Source organism: Triplophysa rosa, linkage group LG25 (genome assembly GCF_024868665.1).
Source record: "Triplophysa rosa linkage group LG25, Trosa_1v2, whole genome shotgun sequence".
In the NCBI taxonomy this organism is placed as follows: domain Eukaryota; kingdom Metazoa; phylum Chordata; class Actinopteri; order Cypriniformes; family Nemacheilidae; genus Triplophysa; species Triplophysa rosa.
In genome coordinates this window covers 6,100,607-6,115,967 of record NC_079914.1, presented here as the reverse complement: position 1 = coordinate 6,115,967, position 15,361 = coordinate 6,100,607, and the positions used below count along the sequence as shown (strand labels likewise).

At 38.6% G+C, this 15,361-nt stretch overlaps 1 protein-coding gene across 3 annotated transcripts; it reads right to left on the bottom strand.

The window, feature by feature from the left end:
• Positions 1-814: 814 nt before the first annotated feature.
• pla2g6 (phospholipase A2, group VI (cytosolic, calcium-independent)) lies at positions 815-15,187 on the bottom strand. 3 transcript variants are annotated; one of them, XM_057326253.1, is made up of 17 exons: positions 15,074-15,187; positions 14,025-14,239; positions 13,216-13,431; positions 12,476-12,656; positions 12,211-12,398; positions 11,800-11,896; positions 11,535-11,717; positions 10,615-10,723; positions 9,679-9,795; positions 8,568-8,658; positions 8,317-8,480; positions 7,922-8,072; positions 7,521-7,657; positions 6,906-7,060; positions 5,274-5,441; positions 3,030-3,103; positions 815-1,909 (listed from the first exon to the last, which is right to left on the bottom strand). In XM_057326253.1, exons 2-17 carry the CDS (start codon positions 14,231-14,233, stop codon positions 1,765-1,767), a joined length of 2,385 nt encoding a protein of 794 aa, XP_057182236.1. In that variant the 5' UTR covers positions 14,234-14,239; positions 15,074-15,187; the 3' UTR covers positions 815-1,764. The 3 variants fall into 3 exon arrangements, with proteins under 3 accessions (XP_057182236.1, XP_057182237.1, XP_057182238.1); XM_057326254.1 differs by having other exon boundaries at positions 10,654-10,723; XM_057326255.1 differs by lacking the exon at positions 9,679-9,795.
• Positions 15,188-15,361: the final 174 nt, after the last annotated feature.

The window sequence follows — 15,361 nt, the reverse complement described above, 5'->3', positions numbered from 1 at the left end:
TCTGTTAGTGGCTGTTATAGGCTGAGAGAGAGACAGGGAGAGCGAGAAGCCCACATCTGATACGGCCGAGGGTTTTGAATTATTTACTCGTCTCATGACATGATGTGGAGGAGAAGGGCGTCTGTTTGACAGGCGAGCGGTAGATACACACTTTAACTGAGCGAACAGTTGTAAGAGCAATGCTTAAGATGCTTACATCACTGACCTGCTCTAATGAGACACTCAATGATAGATGGAATCGTGTACAAACAACAAATTAAAAAATTAAAGAGTTTATCCAACAACTCAAGAATACTGTGTATGTATTAAACGTATCCAAAAGAGATGTGTGCTTTTCAAGCAATGACAACAAAACTTGTGGGCAGTATTTTTTTGTCTATGGTTCGGTTTAGGCCAGATAAGTAAGACCAGAAAGTTTTAAGTTATGAAATTGATATATAACTTGCAATATTTCGAAGGCAGCTTTGGCGTTTTGTGTCTCAAGACGTCTTTAAAGGACATTTATCTTTATTTATACAAATAGTTAAATATTGCTACTGTAGTGAAATTTCAAAATTTCTTCATTTTGCCATAAATCATTATTATTAGACAACCTTTAGGTAAGTCACTGGGTTTTGCAAATATCTAACCAATACAAAGTATTAAAAAGTGCTTGTCAACTTTTTTACATTTAATCCTTTAAAAAGTACAGTGTTTATTTCCATTTCCTGAAAAACAGCGACATCCGAGGTGTCAGAAGGTCAGCGACGATATATTTATAAATAAACACATACAATTTGAATAGAGTAAATCATCACAGAAGACAGAATAATTATCAGTACCATATTTGGATTTTTTATTTTCAATAGTACAATCACTTCATTTCATTAAAAGGTTTCAAATCAGTGCCACGGCAGCAGGTTACTGTATGAGTATAAAGTAAGTCAATGGTCGGTTTGGTCTCTAAACAACAGAATTGCACTACCATTATGTCAAGTATTAGTTATCAGAACATAATAACAAAAACTTCCTAGATAGACAAATGAAAAGTAAATATGTTATAAAAAAAAACAAGGCTAAGGAGCAATTCAGGAGGTATTTGGTTCATACTTTATATATATATATACAGTATATATCATTGTTCAAAAAGCTTAGTATCACTAGTCTGTCACTTCCTCAAATAAAAATTCAAGTATACAGTGCTATACATGATAAATTGAAGCACAAAAACCCAAGGCTTTTTCTTCAATCACAAATGATACAAAGTACATTTGGGTACACAGAATGTCAGGATGAAAAAAATGCTGAATTTTACCTGCGCTACGGCAATTTAATTTTGCTCACGTTCGTGAAAACTGGTTGGCCTTATTCTGTTCACCGTAAGATGGAGAAGGTTTCCTGTGATCCACTATATAGGATATACTTAAACCCTTGACTGACAGCTCGCCCCATAAGTACAAGACATTTCTTGAAAATATCCAGTATAAATGTCACACATGAGTACTCAAAAGTTACTTTCTATTATGTGCGTCCTTAAAAACAAATGACACTGAACATACTGCTCCTCACTTCTTCAAATACTAGACTGTACTCGTTTATTTATGTATTTAAACTGATCTCACTCTGACTCACATCACGCAAATATATACTGTATATATATATATATATTTATAAATTAGTTGCATCTGCCATAACCCCTGATTTATGACATATATACACTAATGTAAACAAATCCATTATTGTTGTACATTAAATTTGAAATAATCTGTTAGTGTTTGTGGTGTGTCAGAGCTGCAGCAGCTGCTGGCAGAGGGTTTGTATGATTTCTCTGTGTTCATACAGGTACATCTGAGTCTCCCACAGCATGTCAACTAACACAGCATCACTGACCTCATCCAACATCACCTCTTGAGACAGCTGAGGACTAAACCTGACACAAGTGACAGAGAGAGAGAAGAGAAAAAGAAAAAATGAAAGGAAGGAAGGGAGTATGGATGGATGGAAAGAAAAAAAAAGAACGAAAATAAGGACGGAAAAAAAGGATGGATGGATGGAAAGGAAGAAGAAAGAAAGAATTAAAAGGAAAGAAGGAAGGAGGAAAGAAAGAACAGGTTGAGGAAAGAGAGGATTGAACGGAAGGAAAGAAAAAAAGAAAGAGAGGATGGGTCGAAAGAAAAAAAGAACGAAAAAAGGAAGGCAAGAAAGAAAGAAAGGATGGATGGAAAGAAAGAAAGAAAAGGGAGTAAAGAAGTAAAGAAAGAGAGGATGATGGATTGAAAGAAAGAATGGAAAAAAGTAAGGTAAGAAAGAAAAAAAAGAAAGAAAGAAAGAAAGAAAGGATGGATGAATGGATGGACGATGGAAAGAAAAAAAGAACGGAAAAAAGGAAGGAAGGAAGGAAAGAAAAAAGAAAGAAAGGATGGATGGAAAGAAAAAAAGAGCGAAAAAAGGAAAGAAGGAAAGAAAGAGAGAGAGAGAGAGAGGATGGATGGATGAAAGAAAGGATGAAAGAAAAAAAGAAAGGATGGATGGAAAGAAAAAAAGAATGAAAAAAAGGAAGGAAAGAAGGAAAGAAAGAAAGGATAGATGGAAAGAAGGAAAGAAAGAAAGGATAGATGGAAAAAAAAGAATGAAAAAAGGAAGGAAAGAAGGAAAGAAAGGATAGATGGAAAGAAAAAAAGAATGAAAAAAAGGAAGGAAGGAAAGAAAGAAAGAAAGAAAGAAAGGATAGATGGAAAGAAAAAAAGAAGAAACAAAGGAAGAAAGAGGCAGAATTAAATTAAGAAAATAAAAATAAAAGGCAGATGTGATATGAAAAACAGGATGCGAGGTCATGATGAGTCAAAGCAATAAAACAGATGAAATGATACAAAAGGAGACAAAAGGATGGAGAGCAAAAGGTCAGTGTTATCTCACAGTTCGTGAAGAGTGAGGAGATTTGCATAATGCACCATAAGGGTTGAAATAAATCTGAGATCAGTCATGAGGATGTTTCTCCTCTCTCACATTACAACAAACTCATTATCACTGAGAGAAGGAGACGCACTTACCTGTGATAGTTTATATCGGCCATCTCACACCACGCACGGGCTCGGTCCACTGCACAGCCATCTGAGTCTGTGCACTGAGAGAAAAAATATCAAGAGTTTAACTAAAAATAACAACAGCTACGTTCTGACCATCACGACAGCGCCTGAAGCATTGTTACCTCATGGCTAATCTCTCAGGGCCAGACCTTTGACTGATAGTCTCGAGTCTACGTTTTAGTTTATTCAGGTCAGGAACTGCCAACCTGACCTGCAAGTGACCAATCACAGTTCTTAATTCAACAATTTGGAGTCAAATGCAAAACTCTCTGTCACAATGCCAGTGTTATTGGTGGTTGCTGGCCTTTGAGCTGGTTGTTAGGGCACGCTGCTGAAAATGCTAGATTGGATATTTTGGTGGATGCTAGGGTGTTGCTAAGTATCAAATGAATCTCTATTAGTTGTATTGTTCCCACGATGAAAATTGTAAGTCTAATTTACACATCAAATTTCATTAAAGGTTCAGTGTATGAAATTTAGCGACATCTAGCGGTGTGATTGCAAATTGCAACAAATGGCTCAGTCCACCCCTCCACCCCTTCCTTTCGGAGCACTACAGCGGCTGACACAGAACAAAGATGTCATCCTTTTTGTTTCTTTGCCAAAGGTGATAACGTATTTATGAATTGCGTTCTGTAGAGCAGTTTGTCCCTTTAGGGCTACTGTAGAAACAACATGGTGAATTCCATGTAAGGGGACCCGCGGTGTATGTAGATAAAACATAACGCTTATGTAAGGTCTTTATACACCTCTGAAGATATAGTTATGTATATTATATTGCATTTCTGTCAATAGATACTCCAAAATATTACACACTGGATCTTGAAGAATATCAAGCTACAATTTGTAACTTTTTGGTTAAAAACAGATTCACAAAAGTAAGCTTATAATAATGAGTTATAATTTGAGCTACGTGGTCTGATTTTGCAATAAATGTCATTTAGACTTCAACCCATGTAAAAAATAACTAATAAAATTAAGTAATTTTATTTTTCAAACAGATGGCAATAGAGAGTTAAATTATAAATTGTAGCATTAAACAGCTTATTCTTAGTATGAGCTATAGCAGCGGTTTTAAACAAATAAATTAGTGGCCTAAATATTATTTGTAAAACTAAAACTAAATGAAATTAAGAAACGTAGCCTCAGCAAAAACTCAAAATAAAACAAATAAATAGTAAAATAACAAAAATTACATAACAAAATGGAAATTATAAATAGGAAAATATTAAAAGTTAACATCAAAACTATAAAAATAAAAGCTAATTTAAAACCTTAATAAACTTTATATAAATAAAACTGAAAACAAATCAAAGTTTGGGAACCCATGAGCTTTAATATAGCGAACATTAAAACAACATTTGTACACGCTGACTTTGTGAAAAAAAAGTAAACTCAAGGTTTATGCCTAAATGTCGGAAATTAAGCCCATTGCACATTGAGTCCGAAATTTGCGTCCGAAAATTTCGGACGTTAAAAAATAAATACGACCTCACGTTGTGTCAATCACATTTACACACTGCCTCCGATATTTGCCACAGTTTGGTGCGAGTGTGTGCGCGCGTGTCCACACCTTAGACATACTGCCAGTCTCTGTTCAGGATCAATTGGTTCACGGAAATTGGTGGTCTTCTTTATAATATGTGGCTTCAGTATCGCTAGCAAAGCGTCAAACTGAGCAACTGACATCCTGAAGTAAATTTGAAATCAGTCAGGATAATCCCGCAGTTCCATGATAAGGAGGTGGAACTCTCCTTCCTCGTTACGCAACCCGGACTGGATGGACTCAATATTTCCACTTTATTTTTCTCTTTTTAAGAAGAGAGAGGACAACAAAATCGTCATCACTGCTTGAAGACTCCATTTTGTATTGTTTTGCGATTTTTTTCGCAACGGATTAATAAATACGCATCGGACTCAGTGTGCAACGTTTCTGTCCGTGACAAATTTTTAGGTTGACGAATACGAAATAACGTATACGAAAATTTCGGATTGTATGTGCAAAGACCTTTACTTTTGTAAACAAAATATAATTGCGCCAACATATCAATTTCTTTCTTTAAACAAAACACAAATTTTATTCAAAATAATATTTTTGAGAAGGCTGACTTGGACTGAATAATAAAGAAAAAGCAGCCAATAGGTGGGAATGAGGCAAGACCTCAAAAAACTTTAAAGAGGGTGTGTAGTTTGTACGTGTGAACTCACACAGTCCACGAGCATCTTGCCCAGTTCTTTGACACCAACGAAGGTCTTGGCGAGCTCCAGGGGGTTTGAAGGCCTGAAAACGTCCACCGAGTTCACTGCCACCTGTGGTGGTTTACCGGTACCCAGAGAGAGCACCACACCTAACCTGGATACATCCGAGTCGCGTGCCTAACAGAGAAAGAGAAACAGGAATTTAACGTATATTTATATTTATATGGAATTATCTCGTGTGGGAGTAAATCCGTTACATGTATATGTACAGTATATGTATATGTATGATTTTGAAGTCCAAATATACAAACTACATGTAACGGATTTACTCCCACACGAGACGATCCCAAACAATAATCATTTAAAGGAACACTCCACTTTTTTTTGGAAATAGGCTCATTCTCCAACTCCCCCAGAGTTAATAAGTTGAGTTTTACCGTTTTGGAGTCTATTCAGCCGATCTCCGGGTCTGGCGATAGCACTTTTAGCATAGCTTAGCATAGATCATTGAATCCAATTAGACCAGTAACATCGCATTCAAAAATGACCAAAGAGTTTCGATATTTTTCCTATTTAAAACTTGACTCTTCTGTACTTATATCGTGTGCTAAGACCGGCGGAAAATGAAAAGTTGCGATTTTCTAGGCCGATATGATTAGGAACTATACTCCCATTCTGGCGTAATAATCAAGGAAGTTTGCTGCCATAACATGGCCGCAGCAGGAGCAGTGATATCACGCACCGCATGTGGAAATAGGCTAACTTCCGTCAACATATCCAACGTGACCAACTGCTTGCACAAGGAGCGTGCCTTGCAACCATGGAGACATTTGTGAGAGACGATTCAGAAGATATTTACTTTGGTGCAGATCCTGAACCGTATCTATTTGAACCGGAATACACTGAGACTTAGTGCCGGTCACGTTGGAAGTTACCTAGCTGGGGACTAATTTCAGGCGCTGCGTGATATCACTGCGCCTGCTGCGTTACGTTACGGCAGCAAACTTCCTTGATTATTACGCCAGAATGGGAGTATAGTTCCTAATCATATCGGCCTAGAAAATCGCAACTTTTCATTTTCCGCCGGTCTTAGCACACGATATAAGTACAGAAGAGTCAAGTTTTAAATAAGAAAAATATAGAAACTCTTTGGTCATTTTTGAACGCGATGCTAATGGTCTAATTGGATTCGATGATCTATGCTAAGCTATGCTAAAAGTGCTATCGCCAGACCCGGAGATCGGCTGAATAGACTCCAAAACGGTAAAACTCAACTTATTAACTCTGGGGGAGTTGGAGAATGAGACTATTTCCAAAAAAAGTGGATTGTTCCTTTAATAATATCCAAAACCAGGGAAAACACAGGGAACAAAAGATCTTTGGAGGAGCAAAACACACACAAATTACATTTTAGACAAGACATAGAACTAAGGAACAGTCAGAGTATAAATAGTGCCCGGGTGATGAGTCTGATGACGGGCAGGTGGGTGGATAATTGACGAGGGACAGGTGAGGGAGCGTGGAGAAATTAAGTCCTTGGGGAAAACACGGGGAAAACAGGCTGGGGACCGACAGGATTGTGACACTACAGTGGTAGCACATTTCATTTGTTTGCTATAATGTTTGCAAAGTTTTACAGACCTGTGCCTTCAGGGCTTTGTTGTGCTGATGTATTTCTGTCATGGCATCTAGTGTCGGGTTATTAGCGAGCAGCCCTCCATCCAGAAAGCGTCCCATTGGCCGAAAATACGTAGGAGCTGCGCCACTGGAGCGGGCGGCACGCCAAACTAATTGCTCTGAGAAAAAGCGAGAGAACACAAATCATCGAATGCAACAGAAACAGAAAAAAAGAGAACGACGGATGACTCCCCTCGCACATTTTTTCATTAAACAAACAAACGGCCGATTAGCTCTCATGGGAAGTGCAATTGCGCGATATAATCACCAGAAATCTTGCACTCTGTGACCTTCCCCACACACTCGCTCTCTCACACACCTTCGTCTGTCACCTTCCTACGCTTTCTGGGAGGTCGAGAAAATCCTACTATCAAAACATCTTCGTCCTCCCACCCTGCAACAGCGACAATAAAACTTTACGCATGGTTTGAGGTAGACGACTACAGCTAGCACATAACTGACAAACCCTGAGGGCGTCAGCCAACAAACTCATCAAGCGCAGGACAGGAAGTTGATTGTAAGATAATTAGTGTAACGATATTCAGAGAATTAACAAGTGCATGAAAGTGAGAAAGTTACCCTGCGGTACAGTGAGGGGTTGAAACGTGGCCGTAGACGTGTAAGGAGGGTTTCTCTGCAGAGCTGGCGGGTTGTAATTCCGAAACAGATGCAATTCTCCAGGATGTCTGTCTGCAAGGACGCTAGTTACCATAACCCTGTTACAAAGAAACAATATATTTTTAAAATATTTTTTTGATATGCATTGTTAATTTAATGTGGTTCCTAGTGGTCAAAAGAGCCTATCTTGAAAGTAGTTCACTTCAAAATTTGCCCCCAAAGTGAATTCAAAATTTGCCCCCAAATTTTGAAGTGAACTACTCTAAGTCCTTATGATGTTCTGGTCCACATATGTCTTGGCAAGCGCCACTAAAACTGATATAAAAAGTGGTATTTGTCTGAATTTGTACAAACACCATTACTTGGGGTGTGTGACATCTGTCATCTTGGTATTTTCCCCAAACTCATTCTTGAGAAAATCTTCAAGAGGGCCGGACTCATACGGCCGAGAGCCTTTAAACACCTCCTCCTTCATTCTGAAGTATAAACAGCGCAGATACTCCATCGATTTACCTGATCAGGTGTACATGAAACAGAAAATGATGCTGCTGCAATTTTTATAACAGGCTTATGTTTAACCAGTACATGTTCTACACTAGAACAGATCAAAATAGTAAAACTTTAAAAAATACAATGAAAGTGACTCTTAATGTTTACATTGCAATTGTGCTACAGAACAAAGCATCCAAAGGCAAATTATTAACTTGAGTTTACTGTGACTGTTAGCTTTCCATTTAACTTATTGGACAATGCTCACCGTGTACAATAGCTAAGGCCAGTATTCCCCCAGTGCTGGTGCCGCAAACCCAGTCAAAGAGTTCCCTGATAGGCTGACCCGCCGCTTTCTCCAGAGTGATCAACATCTGGATCAGAACCAGACCCTTTATACCTCCACCGTCAAGGCACAACAATCTGTCCATTCTTTAAAAAAATATTTGAGATACACTTGATAAGTGATATTGTATCTTCAAAGTCTACAACAGAAAACATACAAACTCCAGTACATACTTTTTACTTCCTGTTTTGACCCCATCCACATCGGTAAATCCTTGACTCATGGCGGCAACAGCTGCCGCCACATGCACGATGTCATCAAAGCCTATGGGCCAATCAAAGACGAGATGTAAAAGCAGTGAACCAGTAAGAACCGCAGAGCTACTTTTTGTGTCGCAACTCTATTATAGATATGTAATACCTAGATGCTATGTTAGCAGCTCACAATGTACTTGCAAACTTGTGAAATACTTTAATACAGTAACATGCGCCAAAACAAAAGCTTAAGATCTGCATGTAAACTCATGCAAATGAGCGAGGATACTGTGAAACATATTCTTTTGGGTACAGAGTCTATGTTTCATATGCTGAAATGTATTTGTCTGTATAAAGTCAGTACATTGAGTTGCGATTACTTCTGATGAGCTGAGTTTTTACAACTTTTCATCTCGACTTTTACAGGATGGTGGTGCAGTTGACATGTATGGGGCAGCTAAATGATATTTAGGTATTTATTTCTATGGCATCAATAAGCACAAAAAGGAGCATCACATCAGAGCGATGGGACTTGCAAAACAGGCAGCAGAAATGAATAAAGGTTAAAAAAAATAAAGCTTTGTAGTTTCGGGGAGTGATGAAAAATGTTTAAAATAGGCAGAAAAAGTGAAAATACTGAAAAGTCTACTTAAATTGGCCATTGACCAACATATTAAATGTATACTCTTTATGTCTAGGCTCTGTACAAAATTCTAGCAAGTGGCCTGCAGCACTTTAGGGCATTGTAAGCGTGCCCTGATTTAAGGCTGATCCCCCTAAAAAATGTTTGCCTTAAATTTACACTAAATAAATTATTTTCAGCCAAAATCTAACACAGCATCACATTTGTCCTTTATGGAAATACCACAATGCATTGCTGTGAGCTTGGTGAAAAAAATAATTATTAAAATACTATTATTTAACACTTAAATATTTTGTTAAATATTTACAATTGAACAGTTATATTTGTGTTTTCATGTTGATAAGAGTACACTCAACAAAAAATTGAGAAAGCATCAAAAGAAACAGGGATTGAGGGACAGCATTTAAAGTGACAGGACTCCCAGAAGTTTTGAGGGCGGGGCTTTACCTATAGCAGGAGGCGGGGCTTTGCTGGCTCTGGGGGGAGGGGTGTCGAGAGAGGGGGGGTGACACCGTTCGACCCCTACACTACACAGCATGTTCAAGAGCACCTTACGGTTGGGCCCTTTAATATTAGCACAGGATCAGAGACATGCACACAGCCGCACCCACACCATGCAATAAAACAAACAAACAAAACAGTATGAATAGAAAAATGGCATTTCATCGTTGTTAACAAACAAGCAAATGAGCAAAAACAAACATTACATTGTTTTCAGAATAGCATATCAAAACATCGAAGTGATAGTTCACCCAGAAATGAAAATTCTGTCATCATTTTCTCACCCAAAGGAAGGTATTTGGAAGAATGTCAGTAACCGAGCAGATCTCGTCCCCCATTTGAGTCAATAGGGGTAGAGATCTGCTCGGTTACTGACATTCTTCCAAATACCTTCCTTTGTGTTTAGCAGATCAAATCAATTTGTACAGATTTGGAATAATCTGAGGGTGAGTAAATGATGACAGAATTTTCATTTTTGGGTGAACTATCGCTTTAAGACCCAAATAATAACATCAGTTTTTTTCAAACAGAGCTGTTTTAACTATAAATAGAAAAGTTGTTTTTGTGTGCAGTTTTCTGTTGAAATATTTTCTATGATCCAACAAACGTTTTGTTTGTTTGAACGGTCTGACATGTCAACCGCTGGCTTAACCAATGTTTTAAATGTTGTTTAGTTGTATTTGCATAAGAAATACAGTATATGGTGGTTTATGTTAGATGAGATTATGGTCGCATGCAGACGCTCCAAATGACGTCATGCAGCACACTTTAATTTTGAAGGCTGTAAAATTCTGTTGACAGCTTAACTTTATTGTAAACTGAATACGGTTAAACCATTTTTTAATTTTTCATCCATCAACGAAACATTCCTCCTCCACCCACCCTTGCTGGTACGGGCAGCGATGAGTCCTGGTGTCTCACCCAGATCATTGTGAACCTCAACATCAGCTCCAAACACCATGAGAGCTTTGATCAGGTCCATGTTATCCAACTGTAGAAAAGACAGAAAAACATGTGATCTATAATGACGTTTTTTTGAAGGTATAAATACAGTTACTTTAAAGACTTCTTGGATTAATCCCATGGAAACGTCATATATACATATTTAATCACTAAAAGTAACAAAAAATAAGCCTATTTTTAGACAAAATGTTGAATGCATTGGATAAAGGCACCACTAAATAAATATTATGTACATTTAATGATTTAGTTTGAATGATTCAATAATAATTTAATGATTTTTCACATTGTACCATTACGATGACTTTTCCAGACTTTAAAATGACTATTTTAATATTCTATTTTATTTAACTATTCAGTTAGCAATTGCTTTATTTTCTTTTCTTTCATATTTACATTTTTTTCCTCCCTCTGAAAGCCTCTAAAATGTTTTATTTACTTAAGTATTTCAATTACATAACATAATTATATTACAATCAGCAATAATGTCACCATGACAGAAGTGAAAGTGATGTGAGTATGGTGTTCCTCTGCATTTAACCCACCCAAGTGCACACACACACAGCAGTGAGTAACACACACACCGTGAACACACACCTGGTGCAGTGAGCAGCCATTGCTGAGGGGCCCGGGGAGCAGTTGGGGGGAACGGTGCCTTGCTGGTACTGAGGCTCGAACCGACAACGTTTGGGTTACAAGTCCGAGTCTCTAACCAGCATGGCCACGACTGCCCCCTTATTATGGCCCTCAAAATATGCTTCACAATTTCTTGCTATCGATTTTCTTTTCATATGGCCCAGATATTTCTTCGCTTCATAGTATTATTAGATTCTCGCTCACACCTTCATTGCAAGATGAAGAGCTGTGTTTCTATCCTGGCCTTTGATGTTGGGGTTGGCTCCATGGGTCAAGAGTGTCATTGCGGCCTCAAAGCGCCCCCTTTTGGTCAGAATATGTAACGGACTCTCTCCGGTCTTGCTCAGATAGTTAATGTTACACCCTCTGTCCAACAGAAGGCGACTCATCTGAAGAGAACAACATGGGACAATGAGAAAGCTGTTGATTCCTCATGTTATACGAGCAAAAAAAGCATGGAGTATTTCAGACCTCAGCAGTCTTGGCCCAGTGGAGAGGAGTTCCACCATAGATGGGATCCTCTGCCAATAGCTGATTTGGGTTTGTAGATAAAATTGCTTCAGCACAGCTAAAATCAAAAAGAAACAATGTGAGATTGATGTATTTGAGCACCAAGTCTTGATTTTAAAATATGACACTTTTAAAATGTGAATTAAAGGTATAGTTCAACCAAAAATGAATATTCTCTCATAATTCACTCAACTATTTTAAATATTTAAAATAATAGGATTAATATAGCTTACAAATGACATTGTGATACAGTATTACGTATATCAGAAAGTCTATTAAGAATATAAACAAACAAAAAAGGTGATTTCATATTAACTTTAAGAACAGGTAAAATCAACATTATTTTTTCACAGAAATAAACATTTCTTGAACCTTTTCTCACTATACTTCATGGCGGCGTGGATTGGATAGCCGGTACTCCCCATGATGTCACAGCGGGCTCCGCCCCCTATCAGGCCCTTGACCGCCCCGACCCTACCGAGACGGCAAGCTACGTGGAGCGGCGTTTCCCCAGCAGCATTCAACTCGTTCACACCAGCGCAGAGCTGAGCGCACAAAACCTACGACAATCAAAATTTGAGATATGAGAATATGTGTTTAGTCCACGTTCATTAAATGCCTCATGCTTGCCTCTCACCTCTAAAACCACAGAGGAGTCTTGTTTAGCAGCGCAATGCATGGGCGTCTCTCCATTTTTGTCTTTGACGTCCGTGCGAGCCTGGCATTCCTCCATCAGCTCACGTACGCAGCCCACATCTCCCCTCTCGCAGGCCAGGTGCAGAGGGGTCTGACCCAGACCATCGCGGGCGTTTATCTGGCTGCAGGAGAGCATCAACGATATCATGGTTAGCTTGGAAGGAGTTAAAACAAGAAAATACAACAGAATAATACCATAGCACTTATATTATTTATGCAGTGTTCAAAATATTTAGTGCATGTGCACAATTTTCTGTATTCAGTGAATACCAGAATTGTCGACAACAAAGCATGTAGGATACAAAAGAGTACACTGGGTTAGATAATACATCCCACAATGCAACGCACTCAGCATGAACTTCTATTTTTATTGTGACAGATCAATCTAAAATGACATGCAATGCAGTCACAATTATGATTCTTTTTTTCCTTATTATACAAAGAATTGGGTAAAAAAACGCAAGCTACATTCAATTTGAGATGAGAACTGGACACCACTTTCTGAATTAAACATGTGGTGAGGTCATGTGGCAACTATGTAGCCCACTACTTTTTACATTGCGGACCGTTTTACATACTATTTTTATACAATAAACAGTAAAAAGTGTGTGATATATAGTGCACTTAACATACAGCTTTAAAAACAATGCACGTGTCAAAAGATGACCTCTGAACTTTCACCTCAACACATAATTGTGTTTCAGGCAGTCTCTCAGTCCCGTATCCACGGCGATGTGAGCTGAGCTCCAGTCAGGGTGATTCCGCACGCAGTCTACGATTGGCTGGAAGGTCTCAGGTTTCAGTGGTGGGCAGAGCATCTCGTAAAATGGGCGGAGTTTGAGGGCATATTGAGGGAACCAATTCATTGCACTCTCCTCTGAGGAAACCTGGAACATCCTAGTAGTGGATGGAAAAACAAAATAACGTCGTTTTATTTAGGATAGTAACGCTAAACGAAGCATGCACTTCTTTGGTTGCAGAAACACGTATATGCTTAGCTAATAAAATTTGTGGTTGATGATAACTGGATGTTTTATTCTGGGTGGCAGACTTATTTATTAAAAGCCTCGAGCCACAAATGGTTCTTTGTGGCCAAGGCCTCAGATAACTGTTTCAACCATGAGCTTTCAGTGAAGCAAATCTGTAAATTTCCCAAATTAAAGAGTAGTGTTTAGCTCTTTTTTTCGGTGTAGCCTACGTCATGGGGGTTGTGATGCAAGTCTTTTATCAAGACCAACACAGGATCCTTGTGACTGCTACAGCAAATCAATCAGACAACATCAGGAAAGTCCAAAAACCTGAAAGGATATCTTTCAGTCTCAAATAAAGAAATAGTGTATATGGGCAGAAAATACTTTGTAGTTGCAAATGGTGAGTCAATCCATTGCAAGGTATGGCCCATATACACTCCAGAGGTTCCAGTATTGAATTCTTGAATGAATCTTGATTATATTCTAAATCTACCAGTGAAACACAGGCTCAGGCCTCACCTTAGTCCTACAGATGATGACTCAGGGCAGAGTAGCAGACAGTCCCATGACTGGCTCTGCTGGTTCTTGTATAGGACCAAGCGCCCCTCCTGTTTCAACAGCACTTTTCCATTGTACTCCGACAGCTGCACATCCTTCACACGGTAGGGGTTGGAGAAGAGGTTTGACACGGAGCTTACCGTGTCCAATATACGACCGAAGAACTGCATGATGACCTGAAGTACGGTGATCATTAGAAATGCATTAACAATAAAGGAAAATCTTATTTTAGATCTGAGCATAAATAGACCAAAAATGTATTTTTCCTACAGGCTACTATAGACGCAACAACACTGAGAAAAATGTGTATTTCTATATTTCCTGTTTTTTCATCACATATGTAAAAAACGACCCACAGATCTAATAGCATGGCTTTAACATGCATTAAGTAATGCATGCAAATATGCATTGCTGCACATACAGTAAACATCACACATCATCAGTATGTATGATATGAGCCTTGGACACACATAGGGAGGAGCTGGAAACAAGCTGCATCACTTTGGTGGATTGTGTCAATGTCAGTTTCAGACCCTTAAGTCAGTTTCAATTGATCAAACTGTTGATATATGTCACGTGACTCATACAAGCTCATCATGGAAGACGTGTTCACCAAAACTGCAACCACAGTTATCCGCAAGTACATTATGGCTGTAAATGTTGGTTCGACGATTTCAATCGCGCGCACACATCAGTTTATAAATCTCGAAACCGAAAGCGTCATCGGAGGCTTTAGCATTGATGGGTAGATGTCGTAGTTTAATTGCCCGGCTTTCACAATTACTACGCAGCTGACAAAAAACAAAACTTCTGTTTATATAGATGTTGCTGCGACGATCTTTAAGCAGTCAAAACCCGAGATCAAGCAGGAAACTGATCACAGCCAAACCAATTCAAACCAGCCAAGCCAGTCAACACTGTTACATACGCCAACATAACGACACATACTCTCTAAATGACAACATTTTTATAAGCAGATAATACGACTTAGTTTTCGCTCATCGTTTTACCTTTGCTTTAAATCATTCTCCGGAACGGTTATCGGTGTTTAGCCTCAGAAGATCGCTGATTTTTGACAGGACATCAACAATCAGTACATTACAACCAAACGCCATGTGAAAGCCTGACTGACAGGCAGAAGAGCCAATCAGAATCAGCGTTTTTAACTTTTGTGACCATGCAGCCAATGAAAACGAGGCGTTTTTCGACGGGACCAAAAGGTCGATTATTCCCACATATTTAATTTTTAAGAAAGAGGAGTTTGATGATATTATGGTATTAGGTGTTATGATACTATT

Bases quoted from the DNA above. Each gene is read 5' to 3' on its own strand.
- pla2g6 (XM_057326253.1), bottom strand. From the start codon at position 14,233: ATGCAGTTCTTCGGTCGTATATTGGACACGGTAAGCTCCGTGTCAAAC. The intron at 12,657-13,215 runs GTGAAAGTTCAG...GCTCTCCTGCAG, and splicing joins AAACACAATTATGTGTTGAG to CCAGATAAACGCCCGCGATG. The intron at 11,897-12,210 runs GTTCAAGAAATG...TTTTGATTTTAG, and splicing joins ATGAAGTATAGTGAGAAAAG to CTGTGCTGAAGCAATTTTAT.